We start from the raw sequence: 19,992 nt of genomic DNA, 5'->3' as shown, positions 1-19,992 counted from the left end.
TGTTTCCCATGTAAGCAAGTTCTCTCACTTCCACAAAGGTGTTATCTTCTGCAAATGGGAAGAGTAGTCTGGCGTATAAATCAAAGGATGTCTGGTTCACGTGGCTGAAAATGAGAAGTGAGGTGTGGTCTTTCTGATTAGTCTCACACTTGAGTAGTGCAGGATATATGTATGTGACCTTACTTTTTTGACATTATCAACCAATGCTGAAGAGTGCTCTGAAATATGCATGTACTCTAGCATTCAGTATAAGGTGACAAACTCAAACTGCTCCGTAAATTACATATAATGAACTTTCTTATTAAAAAAGACTTAACAAAAGGAGCCAGCTGGCTTAAGGAGAAGGTGGCAGATGACAAGAACACAATTCAAAGAAGTGTTCACACATTAAGGAAGTATTTTAACAGGCTTTCCCCAGACTGTAAGTGGGAATGGAATTACACATTGCATGTAAATGTCAAGTGCCAATAATATCTTCTGAGTTAAATCAACCTTGCAAACTCTTTCCTATTTTTCTTAAGCAGATGAATAAAGTTTAACTTGTGATTTCCTTACTAATCATCTTAGTAAGCAGTGGGTGAGTAGACTTTTTACTGTATGGATACATTAATGTGACATTTTCACAAGACTTTTTTTTTTTAAAGTTTATTACTTATGGGTGTGGGTCTAATTCACAGCTGGTTTTTGAGTGAATTAGGTATGCCATCACTCATTCAAATTCTGTATTTCTTCAGTATTTTTAGATTAATCTTTTATCCATGCTTTGTTGGAGCTTTGTAGTCTGTCCTGATGTCTCAAGGTAATCTCAAGGTAGTCAAATCTTCTTTTCCACTGGACAAAGTTACTTTAGTGCAGAGATTTGGCGTAGTCACTTTTATAGAAAACAAGATTTTAAATGGAACAAAATTCAGAATCATATTAGTATAAAGGGAAGAAGAAAATTGTCTCAACTAGCATGTTTCAGCTACAGAAATCTCGAGCATAGGCCTATGGTTCTGGATTTAATTTATTTTAATAGCACAATGTTTGATAGCTATGTGATAGTTTACCAGTTCTGTTTAAGTCCTGAACAGAGGGAGCCTTCTATTTCTTCCTATCTAGTTACAGAACATTCTTGCACTTGGTTTCAATTTATATTCTTATTTTATCAAAGGTTCCCCTCTAAAGGCAATGAGGCCCCCACAAAGCTACTTCTTTCCTACTATGGACAAAGATAACAGGGTTATCAAAAAATATGCTGAGAGACCATCATCTGTGGTGTACTGTAAGCCATCAAACAAACCCCTGTTTCCTCTCAAAATCATAAATACTTGTGCATTCATGAGAGACCCAGGCAATACAGAATTGCATTGCTGTTTTTAGCACAGGGCTGTGCATTTTCCACATGATAGCAAAGCAGCAGTTCCTCATAGTAGGAGTAATTTTTCATATGAAGTTTGTGGGAAATGGAAAGATTTAGCTCTTTTACCAGTATGCAAGCAACAGAAAGAATGCCACATACCAGCGATTAATGCCAAAAAGGGGAGATCTGCCAATTCACAGAAGAGGCTTTATGCAAAGGAGGCCTGCTAGGGGCAGAATGAATTGCTGGTTTTCATTACGCTTGCAGTTTGTGTCTAGTCTTTGCCTTGTCTGTGTAAGAGGATTAGGTTGTGGGTTGGTTTTTTGTCTTGGGTTTGGGTTTTTTTTTTGGTCATATTGAAGAATTATGGGCTCTGAAAGGCTTAGCTTTAGTACTGCTGCATGGTTAGAACTTCAAATACTGTATCAATATGTGATTCGTGATGAACTGGATGTTTTGTGTGAGGAACATCACTTCACCTTTACTTGTGTGAGACATTGGTTTTCTAGACTCCTTTGGTTTAACCTTGGTCGTGTTCTGTCCATTAGCTCTCTTCAACGGAAACTCAAAAATATCTAAATCATACAGCAGTATCTACCTTTTGAACAAACAATTAACTCTGGAGATGATACCCATATCTATTGCTACTAACCTTCCCATTTCTGATAGATTTAATCTAACAGATCAGTTTCAGATTTAAAAACCCCAAACTTTCCAGTGTTAGCTGTATATTCTGTATCTGATGTATCTTCTGTTTATTCCTTTATGTACGTGGACCAGTGTCAGCTCTGTTGTAAGACACATCACTGCTCTGCCCACAGTGGTATAGAACGTGGAGTTGCCTGCCAGCCCAATTTGGCTAAAAAAAGTTGCCTATCAGCTGGATTGTTTTTCCACCCGGAGCTGGTTGCTGCTGCAGCCGTGGCATGGCCAGTGCCCTGGCCAGTCAGCTCAAGTCCAGCCTTGCTCTGTCTGGGGCTTCCAGCTTCTCTCGGTTCTGAAGACAGTAGTGCCAAGGGTTGTAGAAGCAGAAATATAAAAGCTTAGAATGGGAGACTGTGTGGGTTCAGAGAAAAAAATACAAAAAAAGAGTTATGTTTGGAAATGTCTAATAAAAATATTTGACATTTAAAAAACAGACATATTTTGGCATTTTTCCTTCCCCGGCTGTTTCCTTTTAGGTCAGTAATGTTAAAATGTCAGTGCTGGAAGTGCATTCATTTGTGTCTGCATGAAGCTGTCAGCTATGGAAGCTTAGTTTGGATTCTGTGTTCTTCTTGTGTGGGAATTAACTATGACCACTGAACTGAGCCGAAATAACTTGGTCCTGGAGTGTCTTGAAGTGAAGGATTGTCTTGGTCTTACCTTTCTGTTTGATATGTGTTCCACTGCTCTAACTTGTTCTGGAGCTCACGGACACCGCAGTCTGCTCATGGGGCTGTAGGAAGAACAGCTCCCTCTGTTTTAGTGGGACGAGTTTGCTGAGCAGTTCATGCACAAGCACGAGTGGCAACACCTGTAGAAGGGTGAAGGGAGTCTGGAGCGAGGGACCGAGAGCGAGGATGCCTCTGGACTGTGACTGCACTCTGGGTCGCTTTTCTTGCATCATGGCCCTATTTTCTGGCCAGGCCATTGAGGATGCACCATGCGACTCTGATCTCTTGTGGTGCCCCGTGCAGCGTGTCTAGTCTCGGTAATGAGATTTTGAATTAGATATATCTGCACCAGACTCAGGTAGCTTGAGCCCAGGACCAAGATAGTTGCATTTACTGAAACATTATATCTGATTAAATAAGCTCCGGTGAAGGCTTGTTAGCTTGGGCTCTGAGCTAGGCTGCCCCCAATTCTGGACGGAGAAGTAATGTTTCTGAGAATTTTGAAGGTCTTGGGTGAAAAGGGTTTATTTTCCTATCTTTACTGATTTTTTTTTTACTTTTCAACCCATTTCCTGTTTCCCCCAAACAGAGGAAATTCTAAGTAACTACTGCGTTTAGTTTAATGAAGATTCACTTTGAATGAGCTTCTCTGAGATGAGAAATATAATTGGTTCATTAACACAAGCAAAAGTGCTGGGTTTTTTTCTTGTGAAAAACCTAATGTTATTGTTTACTGCTGGATAATAACAATCATGCCTTTTATTAGAGTCAGACTTGCACTTCACACTAAGATATTTATTTTCCACCTGACAATGGAATTTGAAATAAGAGTAGAATTGGTTATTGACAACAGAAAACATTAACACTGTTGATTTGTGAACAAAAAAGGGGTGGATTATCTCTGTAGAATTCATAATGTTCAAGTAGAGGTCTGGTGTAATACAGAAGAAATTGTGCTTCTTAAAAGAAATTATAACAAGTTGGAAATTAACTTGTTGGTATAATAAAAAAATTATATAAAATTGCTTATAGTATTCCTTTCCAGTGGAAGTCACAGATCCAACAGCCTGTGACCCTGTTGTGGAAATTGTAAATGCCCATTAAGAGCCTTGAAATAAAAGACTTCATTTGAAATAGCAGTTTTAGAAAGTGTTCTGAGGGATCAAAGAGTAGCAATTACAACACCTTAACAAATATTGCACTGTTTCTTGTGAAGGAAAATATTTCAGTAAAATCTTTGGCCAAATTCTAATGTTACCATATCAAGCTCTGAGAGGAGAAAGTGAGTAGAAGGACAGCAGTAGATTGCTTGGTTTTCAGTATTCGCAGCCCTCCCGTGTCTGGCTCTGGGGAAGGCAAGGTCAGCAGCCACGCAGTGTGGTGCAGACATGCCCACGCCTCCACAGCCAACAGGCGCGTTAGTCATAGGAAAATCCTTCCCCATTAAAATTATTAGTGAATGTTGTTTTCAGCCTTAATATGATGAAATCCAGCAAGAAGAGAGGGATGTATCTACATATAGTTATGAAAATAAAGTGCTTTTTTAAATTTTATTTTATGAGGGATTGGTCGAGTTTGTGTGTGAAGATAACTCATGCCTTTTACTTGCTTAGATAATACAGGTGTTGTTGCTCTACCTTTTTCTTGGCAAGCAAGTAGGCTTAGGAAGTTTTCCCCCCCCAGCTCCACCCTGCTCCACTTTGCCACCCCCTCAATTGCACAGGTACAACTGTTTGTGTATCTGCGCTTCAGATTTAATTACTGGAATACCATGGGTTTGTTTTGTTCAGTCTGGGAGGACGGAATGCTATTTTTAGCTTGGATGGTTTTATTAATCCAATTTATAGTATAAGCCTGTGAAAAGCTATCCTAGCTGGGGGGCAGCAGAGGAGGAACATAGAACAGCAGGGATGAGGGCCTGGGGAGATGGCCTGTGAAACTCCCTTTGTTGCCAAAGAAAAGGTACATGAACCTCACTCAGCCTTGGTGTTTTCTTGCTGCTTGTCTGTCAATGAGCTTGTGTTTCTGTTCTTCTTGGGCCTGTGGATGTAGATAGTGTTAGGGAATGCTGATTTACTCATTTGTTGAACAGAACACTGTAGCTCTAGATGGATTTCTCCAGAATGCCAGGAAACTTGATACATAGTTACGACAGGAGAGCCTTGAGTTTCTTCTCGAAAACTGTTGCATCTTATAAATACTTTATCCTTTTTTTCAGTGCTCCTGCTTACTAGTTACACTGTGTTTGTTAACTTTAAATTGGTCTTTCGGCAAAATTATGTAGGCATTAATTGGTAAAATAAAGATTAACCTCACTGTAACCTTGGAATTTAGTAAGGAGGAAAAAGGTGTTAGTTAGTCAGGTGCTCGTCTCTCTTGTCTGAAGAGAAGGAAGGAGCCTGGGAATCCTATGGGCCTTAATACTTAGTCAAGTAAGCATGCATTTTTATTTGGTAAAGTGTGTACATAGTTCCTGTCTTCATTTCTTGGTGCCATATGTGTGGCACCAAACACAGATGTTACAGTAGCAAAAAATATTTAGATATGATAGAAGGGCTTTTGTCTCTTTCTGTTTGATAGAAAACTCTGTTCACCTGTATGAGAGAGTAGTGGATGTCTTATTATTTGTGTGCCTCAGCTTAAATTAAACCATCTCTATTTGTGGTGAATAATATTTTATTTGGATTTTATACAACAAAGCAGGTCAGCACATGTTGGAGTGTTTTGCTAAATCAAGCTCTGTGTGAGAACCTTATTTCATGAGGTAATATCACAGTGTCAACAGGTGTTCAGAGGTATTGCCCTTTACCTTGCAGTCTGTTTGGATACTGTGGCAGAAATATCTGGTAAGATAGATCTTTGTTACTGCTCTCAAGTCTGAACTGGGATCATCATGACTTTTTAGCCTTCCCCTGGTAGTTTTGAAGAAAAAAAACCAACACTGTAAGGAAGTTGCTTTCAAAAGCCCTGTTGGCCTAGTTCTGCTGGCTGTGCAGTTTAAGGGAGTTTCATGTTGAGCAAAAGTTTCATGATTACTTTATTATAGAATAATATGGTAAGTTATTTTCAAAAGTGGTTACTAATACTGGGTGCCTCAGCTTCTTTGTGCCCACTCTGAGATGACTGTTTTCAGAATGTGTGCAACACCCACTTGCTGGAAGTGGTGGCCCCTTGAGATGTCTCAAACTGGGCATTCAGCAACTGAGATGTTTCAGACTGGGCATTCAGACCCTGCATGGTCTGTTTCTGTTGAATTTCTGTCTCTCTCTACAATATAACGTACTTGAGTTTCATTTCCATGGGATTGGCAGGAGCCTCTTGGGTCACTGAATCTTGTCTCTTCCCATTTCAGACTGTCATAGCCTACGGGGAAATGGCTTGTAATGCAATATGAGGGGTTTTGTCTTTTTTTGTCAGGAGCAGACTCTCTTGGCTCATATTACTTAAATAAGCATGGAGAAATGGATAATTGAAGATTTTTTCAGTTACTTGTTGAATGAAGCAAATGTTTAAATCCAGACTGAAAAGCACTGCCCTTTCTGAAACAAAACCTCAAAAGACTTTACTCATGTACAGCAAAATGCTTGACCTGAATCCAAGTATTGTAGTTTGATTTGCAATTTCTTAACAGAAGCCGAATAGAAAATAAGATGAAACTTCAGAAATCATTCACAAGTGATAGTTCTGGTAGAACTGTGGGCTCAGTCAACTGATGGTGTTCGTCTGTGCTGGTCTCTCATCAAAGGAGATTTCTAGCAGTCCTGTGCCAACACTCCTCTCACTTTTATTCCTTCTACTCAGATTTTTTTCTTTTATAGAATATAGGAAACTCAGATTTGACTTCCTTCTTTGCTTGAACTTGATTTGAACTTGAACTCACTTTCAACTGTCTTCCAGAAGAATGGCTTCGAGACAAGGCTGTTGAATATTGTGGAATTTGATAGAATCACAGAATGGTTGAGGAGGGAAGGGACCTTTGGAAGTCATCTTATCCAAGCCCCCTGCTCAAGCAGGGCCACCTAGAGGAGGTTTCTCTTGATGCCATTTCATTTTGCAAGACGTACCTACTTTTCACTGGAATGTTGCTATCTAGGTGAGGGTAAAATCACTCATGCACACTTGGTCTCTGACTCCATGTATATGAAAGCTTTCTGTGCAAGCAGAACGGCTTCATTAAGGGATAGTGAGGGAAATCCAGCTCAAAATACTCTACAGCCCAGTTAAGTAATTTCCTGAGAAGCTGGAGGTTTCTTTAGGAGTAGCTTTAGCAGTAAGTAGCTTCTGACTGTTACATGGAGGGAACTTTTGCAATTACTGCCCTGAGTTCCCCTTTACTCCACCAGTTGCCATGCCCTGTATGGTTGTTGGCCCTCTGATCAGCAATAATTTTTCTTCTCTTATGAATTGCAGTGGTTAGTCCCCTAACCAAAGGGCTCCCTGGAGATTTTTGGGCATTCCACTTTCAACCATTTCTGTGGTTTTAATGTAAGGACACCTGCATTCAGGAGATCAAATTGGTTTTCTCCGGTCTTTTGCTGTTCCTTTTTATTGCTTCTGATTTCTTTTAGTTTAGAATATTCTGTACTAGCATTCTGCTCTTTTGGCCACCTAATAGATAAAATACATTATAGGCTGGGGAGATGAGGTTTTGAAAGACATGTCCTTTGATGAGAGTTGTCCATGTATCTGCAGGAAGAGTGAAGATGCACCTTCAGGGCTGCAGAAGCAACCTGGTTCCTGTTTAAGTTCCTGTTGGTCTGCGTAGGCTGGAGCACCATGGCAGGGTTCAAGTGTATATAGGCAGAGGAAGGAAATAGGACAGTGGTCTCTTACATAGGTCTTTATCATCTCACTAGTACACGGCAGAGGGACATCTTGCTACTGTCTTCTCCAAGTGTTTTGTGAATCTTTTTTTACAGAATGTGGGTTGGTTGATTGTTTTTTTTTTTCCAGATGTGTTGTCCAACTTGAATTACCAACAGTTTTGAGTAGACCAAAATTGGGGAACATTGCGGTGTCTTAGCACTTTTGGTTTTGAAAATGAAGTACTTGCTAAAACCAGCAAAAGTGCTTAGCTGTATCCTGAATTGAGAATGTATATTCTCCTCCAGAAGACAGAATTAAATCCAGCAGTCTGGGAGCTTGTGTTCCTCTGCTGTCAGCAGTAACTTGAAACCTGCTGGCAAAGTGTGTATTTTATCTGCTGCTGGTGCATATGTAGACAACTGACTACTACTGCTGTTGCTATTGGCTCAAGTGACAGATGTTTGTGTTATGTGTGTTTTAAAAGTCTAAAATCTACTGTCAGATTTGTGGGCCGTGGTGTGCTATTCCTCTTCTGCCTTGAATGATGGGAGAGTCTAGTAGAAAAAACACTGTGTAGTCCTGAAATTCAAAGCAACCTAATATGTAGTACAAGAGGTAGAACTGACAATATCCTGTTCTCTTTAAATTGGAAGTTTCACTTTTGTTAGCCAACGCTATAAAGATATTAGAATATATCTATATTTATGTTAATCCATGTTTTCTGTGCTTAAAGTACTGTTACATTTGTAGTCTTAGAGCCTTCCTGTAATTTCATGGTATTCCAGACTATTTTGTGTTTGAGACAGTCTGCAGCAGAAGTTAATGCTTATTAGAATTGCTGTGTATTGGCCTCAGGACAGCTGTAATACCCTAAATAAGCAAATACTGATGTTGTAACTTTTGCACAGAAAAAGAGGTAGTTGTGAAAAATCTTTAGAAATTTTGCTAACTTAAGGATGCTTACAGGGAACTAAAGTAAGTATGAACTCAGATGTTAGAAGGAAATGCATGCTTCGGATAAATGAGTGGCATTTTAGATGCGTGTTAATATGGGAAGTATTAAACCAGTGCTGACTTAAATCTACCGTATTATTGCTACTTCTGTTTTAACACTGTGAGATTCATGATACGTAACTCAGCCCTGATTGATTACAGTTTGAATCAGCAGTAAGGCACCTGAGCATGATCAGTTTGGTCTCTTATTAGAAATGAGAAATTGAACTCTTGCTAGTCTCTTTATGTAATTTTCTTCTTTAATATTTAGGGAGACTTTTCAGAATAATATTCCTGTTTCCATTATAAAAAGAGATCATAAAGTCATGCGAGCTGGAATTCATAATCATGAAGTGTGTGTGTGTGTTCAGCCAGCTTATTTTAACATGATGCACATGGGCCTTTGAACATGAAAATTATGGCCTTGAACTGGGCTTTCTGTGAGTAAAAGATGTAATATTGCAAAATATATAATCTCTGGGTGGTGAGGGTAAGGACTTGTGGAGAAATGCTTACTAAACTCAATATATTTAGCTTAGATAACAAGGAGACATAACTACAGTATGCAGCTTCGATGGTATTTTGTGGCAGTAGCTAAAAGCATATGCAGAGAGTCTGGAATGCATTCCTTAGATATGAATGAAAAACATGATTAGGATAAATTTTGATTAGATAACAGAAGGGCACTGATCCAGCACTTGTGAAGCGTTTGATTTTGGTGTTGAGCTGGGCTTTCGGCCTGCAGAGTGAAAGATTTGAGTACTTTGGGGAGTCAGCTGGCTTTGTAGCTGGAGTCTGGCTGGAGGCTGTTCGGCAGATAACGTGGTCACCGTCTGCTGGAAGGGAGACAGTGCCTTGATTCCCTTCACCACGAGTCTCTGCGGCCTTCCGCACACTGAAATAAAAGTAGCAGTGAGGCTTAAAGAGTGGATAAGGGACAATGCCTTTTGAGCCTTTCAAAAGCGTGATATAAGTATTAAATTTTGATCCTTCTTGATATTTTAGCACTGTTATACTAGTGGGTTGGTGGGATTTGGGAGAGTTGTAGGATGGTGGTGAGGAAGTCTTCTCTAATTTCTTGTTCCCTAGTAAGATCAGGTCAACCGGTGTGTTCTGATTAGTCTATGGTTCTGATTAGTCTATGGAGTCTGTTGTAAGGAAATATTTAAGGTGCTGGGATTCCTGCCTTGATGAGCTGTAAAACTTGACATTCCCATACAGTCACCCACAGGTTCTCATCACCTGTACCCAAGCTCTGCTCCTCACCAGAGAGAGGCAGAAGTGCTCTTAGCTCGTCAGGGGAAGGGGGAGTGTGGTGGGAGCAGAGGGGCCACGCACAGTGGATTGCTGCAGTGTGTAATGTGGGACAGCGAGAGGTTTTTAAGGCAAACAGGGTAGCCTGTAATGTAAGTTTTATTTTAAATCTTGTTTAGGAGATAGGGAGATGAGTGGCTGGGAACAACATGGGAAATTTCTTCTTAGCTCTCAGCACCTTGGACTACAGGTGGAACTGCAGTTATAAAAGGGACTCTGGTATCTGTCAAAGAGCAGAAAGAGGGAATGGACAATAACTGACCCATATACAGTCCTTCAGATCTATCTTTATGTCTATAATGCCTTCAAGGGCAGGCTGTGATCATGTGTTAAGTGACGCATTCAACAATTTCCTATTATACATATCATACTTTATGTGCATGAAAGAACAGCAACAGGGAAAGAGCAGTGAACATCACCAAGACCTACAACAGGCCTGTGGATGGATGGAACGATCAGGACATGAACAAAGTAGGGCAGGATGTAGTTACAGATAATGTCCCTCTGCCTGAGCTGTGCTCCACCTCTTTGAGCTTTATTTTAATGCGTCTCTCAAGTGGCAACATTACTATTCTTTATCTAAAGCTTTCTTTAACTTTTAGGAAAGACAGTGATAATACAGCTCTCTTGGTGTTTGACAATGCACTTCTCTTCCCCTAAGGAAAATAAAGAAAAGATTCAGACCACTGTAGTTTCTTTATGTCGTGGATAGGATTCATTCTGGCCATGGGAGGAGAATGACAGTTACTTGCTACACAAACTTTTCCTGTGATTCATGGAGTGCCATTTGTGTCAGCCTTGAAGGAGGCACTTCGTATGCTTCCTAGCAGGAAGGAAAGAGAGCATGATCATAGTTACCAGCTAGGATATGGAAACTGGGTGGGAGGGAAGGGAAAGAGGAGAGGGAAATGCTGATTATTCAGAAGAAAGTTGGAATGCCAAGTTTCTGTCTGCAATACTCATTCATCTACTTAATGAAAAATGGATACATACCAAACCTATATGTAATTAAGGGAAACATCATGAATGTAATTGCCATGTTCACAAAATAGTATGGCTTATTATGTAACTTTTTTGTGTAAATATATCTTAGCGCTTTTCCTTCTGCTTCCTGGATCCATCACTGTTTCATATGGTATGAAGCTTCTATCCCTGAGTGTTGTGTTTCAGCAACACTTTCAGGTTTTGCTCTCAAGCTAAGATGGCTTTATGCAATGCTTTATGTTAGCTTTCTGCAGAGACAGATTTTTGTGCTGTAAAATACTAATATAGTTAGCAACTTAGGAAGTGCACTTACTTGCCAGCTCAGAAGACATTTTCTTCACAAAAAAAAGTAATTTAAAAAGCTATGCCACAGTTTGCTTCCTAAAAATAACAGCACAGATTGGCTACTTAAACTGCTTATAAAGAAGAATACTCCATTAAATGCAACCCCTAATGCTGCACGGCAGGCTTTGGGGCTCTTTCATGGCTTCCAGTTGCTTCCAGGTGTTTTCTTTACACCTGGAAACTGCAGGGTGGGAATAAATGGGAGTACAAGCAGTGGAAACTCACATTTCTGAATTTCTTGTTTTTCTAAATGAGTTATGGAGTCAGGGCTGGCTGTCCTCCCACAGCTGCCAGTATTTGGTGTGTTACATGCACCTGTGTCAGGAGATACAGCAGGGCTGCTCAGCCCTACTGCATCTACAAGAGTCCTGCAGCCGAGCAGATGCACAGCAATGTTACAATTAATTGATTTTCATTGGCAATTAAAATGTTACTTTTTAATTCGCCACTACTATTCAGGCTCCCATTATTTCCTGTGTTATAAAGTGCTGGCTCTGTTCTGATTTTGCAGTAGCTATGCTTATTGGGGATAAGGGGTCTAATTATAGCTCTGAACTATACTGTACTGAGAGGGCATTTAAGTTTCTTCTGACTATTTCTGAGGCAATGTGATGAGTCACGAAATATAACTTTTGCAGAAAATATCCTGATTGCCTAATGACTAGGTGTTGGTAGATGAAATTACACACACTCTCTCTTGTTCACATGAAACCAGGGAAGTGTTTTTCTGAGTAAGCTGTTTGTTCAAGTTACCCAAGAAATGTCAAGGTTTACAGTTGCAAAATAGGAAAAATGTATATGTTTGAGGAGCTTGAAAACCTTTGCTTTGCCTTGCCAGATGCTTTAGATATTCACAGCATTAATATTTGTCTTTATATCTGTAAAGAAAAAATGCTGCTTGAAAATAATACAGCTGATCATCCATGTACAAAATATTTTGTTCTGCAGATGATGTGGAGGATGTTAACAGTATGGAAAATGTCATGTTACAATATGCTGCAATGGACAGAGAACTTAAGCATTATATGACGGCAATTGAAGAAACGGTAAATCAGGTAAACTGCCACTTCTATTAAAGTTATGAAACTACATCCTTACTTAAATATTATTTTTAATATATACAAATATTACATTAAAACAATACATAGCTGGAAAGATCGATCTTTGACAGGTATGAAATACTAAAACTGCCAGTACAACTATTAATTTTTCTTCCTAGCACTCATGAAGTGTGATACAGTTTCTGACACGTTCCCACCAAACTCTTGCACCAGTTGGAATATGGGATGCACAGTGCTTTGGCAATGACTGAGGACCGTGTAATGTCAGCTAATACCTTCTTCTCGTATTGCGGAAAATGGAAGCCGTGTAATGAATGGGGCAGCTGATCTCAGAACAGACCAGCGGCTGTGGTAGTGGGGAACTGGTGAAGCCTGGTTTCCAGTGTCCTTCTGCCACATGAATTTGCTGGTGCTTAATAAAGGGTGAGCTTATTAATTGTTTGCTTAATCACCTAGGGTCTGGTTTGCTAGCTGACCGCTCATTTTTTGCAAGAGCTGTTGCATTTCAGGCTGTTCAGGGGGTTTCTGGCTCGGTGTGGAGTGTGGCTGCAGTTGCACAACAGGTGCTGGGGCTGTCGGGATGAAACGCGCGCAGCACGCGTTGTGAAAGCTCCTTTCATTAGCAAACCGGGCCCGACGGAAGACGCCGAACACCACCTTTCGGAGGACTTCTCCCTCCCGGCCCTTCGCGGACAGGAACGGATGTCGAACAAAAAAATACCTTGTCCTGCCCCGCTGCGCCCCGAGGGCCGGAGCGCGGGGCGGGGGCTCTGGCCGCCAGGGGGCGCCGCGGTTGCGCTGCCCGGGGGCTGCGCTGAGCAGGGCGGGCCGGGGCTGCGGGGGATCCCGGGCTGCGGGGGATCCCGGGCTGCGGGGGATCCCGGGGCTGCGCCGGGCGGGCCGAGGCTGCAGTGGGTCTGGCGGCCGCGCTGCCCGTCTCCATGTGCCGGCCCTGCCCGCCCCGCGGGTGACTCGGATTTCCCCATGGTTGTGGTCCTGTGAGCCCGCTTTGATTCTCTAGTCCTGGCTCTTGGACTATGCGTAATACGTTCGGCTCTGTCATCTTGTTACCCCGATTCCAGTGCGCTGCTGCTGTACCTGTATTCACAGAATCACAGAATGATGGAATGTTAGGGATTGGAAGGGACCTCAAAAGATCATCCAGTCCAATCCCCCTGCTGGAGCAGGAACACCCAGATGAGGTTACACAGGAAGGCGTCCAGGTGGGTTTTGAATGTCTTCAGAGAAGGAGACTCCACAACCCCCCTGGGCAGCCTGTTCCAGTGTCTGTCACCCTCACTGAGAAGTAGTTTTTTCCCATATTTAAATGGAACCTCCTGTGTTCCAGTTTATACCCATTGCCCCTTGTCCTATCATTGGTTGTCACCAAGAAGACCCTGGCTCCATCCTTGTGACACTCACCCTTTACATCTTTATAAACATTAATGAGGTCATCCCTCAGTCTCCTCCAAACTAAAGAGCCCCAGCTCCCTCAGCCTTTCCTCAGAAGGGAGATGCTCCACTCCCTTCATCATCTTTGTTGCCCTGCGCTGGACTCTCTCCAGCAGTTCCCTGTCCTTCTGGAACTGAGGGGCCCAGAACTGGACACAATATTCCAGGTGTGGTCTCACCAGGGCAGAGTAGAGGGGGAGGAGAACCTCTCTCGACCTACTAACCACCCCCCTTCTAGTACACTCTCTGGTTACCCCTGATTGCTCTTCCTGCAGCTCCTCGGTGTTGTCTTGGCTGATCATCACAGCCTGGCCTTTAGCAAGCAAGCTGTTCAAAGTGTAGGTAGGCTCCACAGCAGATCCAGACATTGAAAGAGTCAGTTTCAGTTGAGTCCATACCTGATCATTTTCATTTTTGGATCACGTCATGCTTGGAGAGCTTGACTTTCAAAGTAACCTATTTTAGTGTCTGCAAGTAGACTTTTAAGTGACAGTTTTGTATGGATACAGGTTCTTAAGGACATCATTTAGTGCTAGAGTTTGGTTATGGTTGGACTCGATGACCCTGAGGATCTCTTCCAACTGAAATGATTCTGTGATTTCTCTAGAAAAGGCAAAAGCACATCCCTGATTTCCCTTCAAGATGTGAAATTTGTGTTTCAAACCATGAAGGTAGTAGAGCTTTTTTCAATTAAACCTGTCTTGCTATTACCTTGCTATTGTTTTTTGCTATTAAAAAAAACCAACCAGGAGAACAAAGCCGTGCATTTTCCACTAGTCTTATTCTGAGGAATGCCTACATGGTTTTTATTTTGTAGAACAGCTTTCCTTTAGTAAATTTTTAAAATCATCCTGAGTCAGGTGTTTAACTGAAAAATCTTCAGCCAAATAATTAAATATGACATGTTTATAAGGAGCTGAAAACTATGACTACATCAACAAATGTTGGACAGCATTAAATACTGTTCCACAATATACATTTCTACTCATGTGTCACCATAATTGCAGGCCTCCTAGTTTATATTTGTCAGAAACATGATGGATCAGCACTTTTTCCTTTTGTTTGGAATACTCATGATTTTTAAAGTTTTCACAGTAAAACATGACGTAGTCCTCACATCATTAGAGATCACTGATGTATATCCAGATTTGAGTGAAATATAGTAGGTTTGTATTTTGATGGTAACTATTAACTAATTGATGTGTTATTGTCATAACAAGATTTTCAAGTCATTTTCAACAATGTAACTTCTTTCGTTATTCCCATGTATCAGCACAACACTCTCTTCATCCTTAGGAATACAAAGACAAACCCATGTCTTCACCAACAAAGCACTCAAATCCTGTTTACCTCAAATGCATTCACTCATGATCTTTTAAGTTAGGCACAGCTTTAACTGCTTGACTAAAGTGAAGATTTTTTTGGGGTTTAGGTAGGGCAATGATACATTCATGATTTTTAGGATCAGATTCAGCAGCATCTGTTGTGTGCGTATTTATGCTTGTGTGCAAAAAAATAAAGTCCTGGAAGGACTGGTTTTCATTTTTTCCTTTTTTTTCAGCCTAATGTAGCTCATTTATGTTGTGTCAGAGGCTCCTCCTTGCTTTGCTAAAACAAGCTCGTTCTCTGTTCTTTCATTCCTAAGGTTTCAAAAATGCAGCTCCAAGACATGTATCACATTTAAGAGTCTACGTGGATTATGAAGTCAGTAATGGCCAACCTGTGTATTAATCTCTGGCCACACTTCTGTTATCTCTGTTTCCTATGTTGCTCTAGGGAATTTTCTGTACTTTCCACTGCCAGCATCCTTAGCAAACCTTTCTAAGTTAGAGAAAGAAATGCATATAAGCTTCTGCAGAGATACAGGGATACAATCTGTTCTCTGCAAAATAACAGCAAGTGCTTTGTTTTGGAGGGTAGCTGTGTGCCATGCCTCTAGAACTGCACAGTTACCTGTCAGGGACAGCTTAAAATCTGCTTCTGGGAAACAGATCCTGTGGCTGAATTTAGGACTGCACCTGGAGGTAGCTGTGGAAAGGCTTGGGTTTAAAATAGTCTCTGCTGGCTTGGTCCCTGGTTTCATCAGAATTCCTTACCTGAGGGCTTTTGCTGGGGAGTTGCAGCAGGTCATTCATTTTCACAAGCAGACTGTTTTTCATATACAGTGTTATAAGTATTTGTCTCAAGCTGCAAAACACATTTTATCTGATTATTTTGTGAGCTTGTCTGTTGTCATTTTTTCTGGTCTTTACATACAGCAGTGAATCTGAAAGTATAAAAGTGTTCTGTGCTTCACCTTCTAACCACCTGCTCGTAGTGAAATGTCCAACCAGCAAGATAAGGAGATAGCGGCAGTTAAAATTCCTGATTTATTATTTTATTATGTGTACCTTTAAATGACATTGACAGAAAGATGATATTGTACAACAAAAGTATGTGATATAAATAACCAGGAACTAGCATGAGATATAGTCACATGTTTTTAAAAGTCAAGTTTTTTGTTGATTTAGGCTGCAGTAGGTGGAATGCAGAAGGTGAAACATATCAGCATCCTCTTCTATTTGAATCAGCAGCCTGTTGAGCAAGAAATAAGCAGTTGAATCACAGTATTTCCAACAATAGGCTGTGGGAAATCCTTTGACTGTGGAAACTCCCTGTGCTACTGGATTTTCTAGTACCTGTGTAATGACTGGACTCCTACTTCTGCTTCTTTTTTCATTTTAAATGGGTATTTTAAAAATAAATTAGCCAATATTTGGGTCATTTCCATGCAAAGTCTGGACAGCACTCTTATTTTTAGTGCAACACCAAAAAGACTGATGGAGCTGGAGTATCTCTTGCAGACTTCTTTCTACTGTTGAAGCAGACCCAAGTGATTGGGACGCAGGCTGACCAGGCCAGCTCAAGTGTCCCCTACTCTGGGTGCACTCTCAAGTGGCCAGAGTGCCAGCACGTTGTGCCTGCTCTTGCTCTCCCACTCTGCTTTCTAGATTGGCAGGGGTGCTGGCCATGGACTCTGATCACTATCATCTCAGCTTTTCAAGCATTTGGCTTGATTTGGACTGTAAAAGCTGGGGTAAATTTTCTGAACAAGTCCCCAGACTTCTCTAAGTAAAATGAACCACAATGTATTGTAAATCTGTCTCGAGAACAAAGATGACATAACTAGCTTTCTATTGTTGTGTTACTCCTACCTCTCTTTTCTTCTCCTGCAAGGAAAGAGAACCTGGCCTGTTTTGTTTCTTTTGCAGGTGAGAACTAAGTGTTGCATGTGGTAATGGCACCTCTGCTAAAGATTGCTTAGTACTTCCTGTTGGAAGTTACTCTGTGGCCAAACATCGGTCTATCTTGCTTGAATTGTGTCTGCCTTTTGCTGAGCCTGAGCACTGTGAGGGAGGGCAAATCTAAACCTGAGTGAGGTGGAAGAAAAGCATAGGAGACAAATTTAAGAAAACTCTTAAGAGCCACATTAAGGAAGGGCTGCGAATGGGAAGAGGGAGGCAGGTGAAGGATGCGGGCTTGGGAAGTCATGAGGTCATGCAGACAGGTAGGGGAGAGACTGCTTGAAAGTGCTGAGGAGGAGGTGATGTTGAGCTGGAAGAAAAAGATGGAAATATTAGAAGTTGTGTTGATGCTTGGGTTTTATCCTTCTGCTACAGCTTTCCCATGTTCTAGGTGAGTCAGTTCTGTCACCATGTCAGTGGCTGCTGACGTCTTTGTTTTCCGATTAACCTGCATGGAAACTGATTTTAGCAATTATAACTGTAAATTAGATAACATGTAATTATAGTTTGAACACAGGAAGGGAAATGAAATGTGTTCTTTGTTGGGTGTTATCTATAAAACTACATACAGCTGCTGTAGGTACGTGTCTTGCATAGGGGTTGAAGTCTGGATGTGTCGGTGATTCATGCCTGTGTAACTTAACACCGTGACAAGTGTTCAGGCTTCCTTTGGCAAAGATGAGGGACTGCACCATGTTCCTTATACAAGAGTGGTTTTGTCTCTACAGAATGTACAGGAACTACTCTTAGATTTGTTTTGTGGTTTTGGTAATAGTTCCCTTTAGACTAAGAAGTTCTTTAGACAATGGGTAGGAGGGGATGTTTGTTCATTTTATCAGTAATTCAGGGCATATTACTCAGTACTGGGGTCTGTTATCACCATGGCCAAGTGTGTAGGTTTAAATTCTGCAAAGGAATAATTCCCTTCAGTAATGTAGGCCATAATCATTCCAAGTGTGCAGCTTGTGAGTGATCTAAGGAGCATCTGCAGAAAAGGAAAGGATCCTATTTAAAACTGCTGTACAGCAAAGTCCATGGGCTATGTTTGACTTGCAAACTATTTAGAGGAATTCCAGTTTCTTCACTTAAAACTCATAATATAATGCTCTAGTGACATGGAAAGTCTTCCTCAGTCTCAGAAAAAACAAAAGGGAGTTGAAGATAATATCTTTGTTACCCGGCTCTGCCAGCGTAACTGTGTTAGCTGTCGGTCCTGTTAGAGAAGGTTCTGCCAGTATATCCAAGTCATCTCTATTGACAAAGCCAACTAAACCAACGAACTCTTGCTGTGGTGGTAGCTCCATCTGCAGTGTGGGTTCTGAAGGAACAGCAAAGTGAGCCAGGGGTTGTGATTCCACCCAGCTCCCATCCTCCTTGGTGGCACAGTTGTAGCAGCAAAACTAGTGCGATGACCAAGTCCAGTCTGTGTGGCAGACACTGCCAGTGCCATCAGTGACCTCTGCTGCCTGTTGGAGACAGCGCTGTTCTGCAAAATTGGATTGTCACTTAGTTTTCTGTTGGGCTAAGTAACAGCAAGACTATGAATCCCGTGAGATTCATGTATTTTAGTTGATTCAGGACCTTGCCAGTGACTGATGCTGTGATACCCATTATATTTTGATGTTGGAGCTTCCCAGTTTCATGGAACAAACAACCTTGTTTGGTGCTGATACTTTCTTAATGAGCACTATGCTCTTCTTCTTCTTCTTGCTGCATTGCCATGACAGCATCTGTTAAGGCAAATCCCACCGATGATATCCATACCTGCAATGTGACCTTTGCTGTTCAGAGCATTTTCTCTGATATGTGCAATGCGTCTGTGTTTCTTGATTCTGAAATTTCGTATGCTAGCCACAAAAATTTCGAGACCTTCTTCTAGTTGAAAAAGTCCTCTGCTGCCCAGAAAAGGCTCAGGAAGATGTTCGTGAAATCTGCTACCATGAAAAAGGGCTTAGTGAGATGGATATATCTTTTCTTGGGCTCGTAGGAAAAATAAAAGAACTCTTGTAGTCTTCTACTACATTTATTCTGACTTTGTAATTGTAGAAGTTGGCGAATCTGTCTTGAAGTTCACTTACAGTGTACTGAAGGGCACCATCAGCAGCAACAATTCAATCCCCTGGTGAAAGACCTTGTACCTGTGCAATGTCTTCTCTTGCATCAAATAGTAAATAGATTTCTGGAGAACTTGCTTCATCTTTTAAGTTTTTGTTAACAATAGATGTCTCCATGGCTATTATTTCAGTACCCTGAATGCTAACTGAAATTGTTCTTTACTGCCTGTTTTCTTGCCATCTACTAATGATGCCTTCACCTAGCAGAATAAGCAAAATATGGACATGGGATCAAATCCTTATATTGACTTAGGCAGGACAGAAGAGGAAAATTTGTGACTCTGTATTATGCTCTGCACATATATGTGATGCCATAGGGCTTAATAAAACTTTTCCAATCAAACTTAATTCTAGCACTTACTAGCTATGGCGTCCTTTAACATTTTGAAGTTTCTTCAGTGAAATTTCTTTGATATAATTTATAATCAATAGTGTAATGCTTACTCTGTCCTACTGCCATCTCCAAACAGTAACTCAAACAGCGTTGCACTGTTGTAGGCATGCACTCCACTTCCTGCAGAAACTGGGACAAGGATGCATTTCAACACATTTCTGATATTTACTTTCTAATGTTTACTTTTTTGTGTCAGTCTCTGGATGTGTTGGGTAAGCATCTTTTGGAAGCCGCTTTTTTATTTGCCCGGAATCGGTAAGCTATATGTATCGTTCACAACAATAACACATTAGAGTCCACATTTGATGAGCTGCAATAAAAGATAATTTTTTTAGTGAGCAGTATATGAAGAAGTAGGAGTAGTGTTTGATTTTATGTGGGTTGTGTAGCACATCTGCAGTAGCACGTCTGAGTGTCTCATAGCAGGCGAAAGACGTGCCCTGCTTTTTGGAGACTAAACCCTGGAAATCCTAGCACACAGACACAGGTTTATTTGACTTCATTGCGGTTGCTTACATTTGTCGAGC

At 41.0% G+C, this 19,992-nt stretch overlaps 1 protein-coding gene across 2 annotated transcripts in view; it reads left to right on the top strand.

Moving 5' to 3' along the window:
• The window catches only part of NSMCE2 (NSE2 (MMS21) homolog, SMC5-SMC6 complex SUMO ligase), a 130,591-nt gene that overhangs the window by 17,833 nt on the left and 92,766 nt on the right, over positions 1–19,992 (top strand). For both annotated transcript variants that reach the window (XM_082046490.1, XM_082046489.1), the window contains one exon: positions 12,109–12,215. In XM_082046490.1, the coding sequence (XP_081902616.1) occupies positions 12,109–12,215 (107 nt within the window). The remainder of the gene's footprint in view (positions 1–12,108; positions 12,216–19,992) is intronic.

The sequence above is a fragment of the Streptopelia decaocto genome (assembly GCF_964273445.1).
Source record: "Streptopelia decaocto genome assembly, chromosome: 2".
In the NCBI taxonomy this organism is placed as follows: Eukaryota; Metazoa; Chordata; class Aves; order Columbiformes; family Columbidae; genus Streptopelia; species Streptopelia decaocto.
Note: the sequence above shows the minus strand (reverse complement) of the source record. Positions and strands in the feature narration are given on the sequence as shown.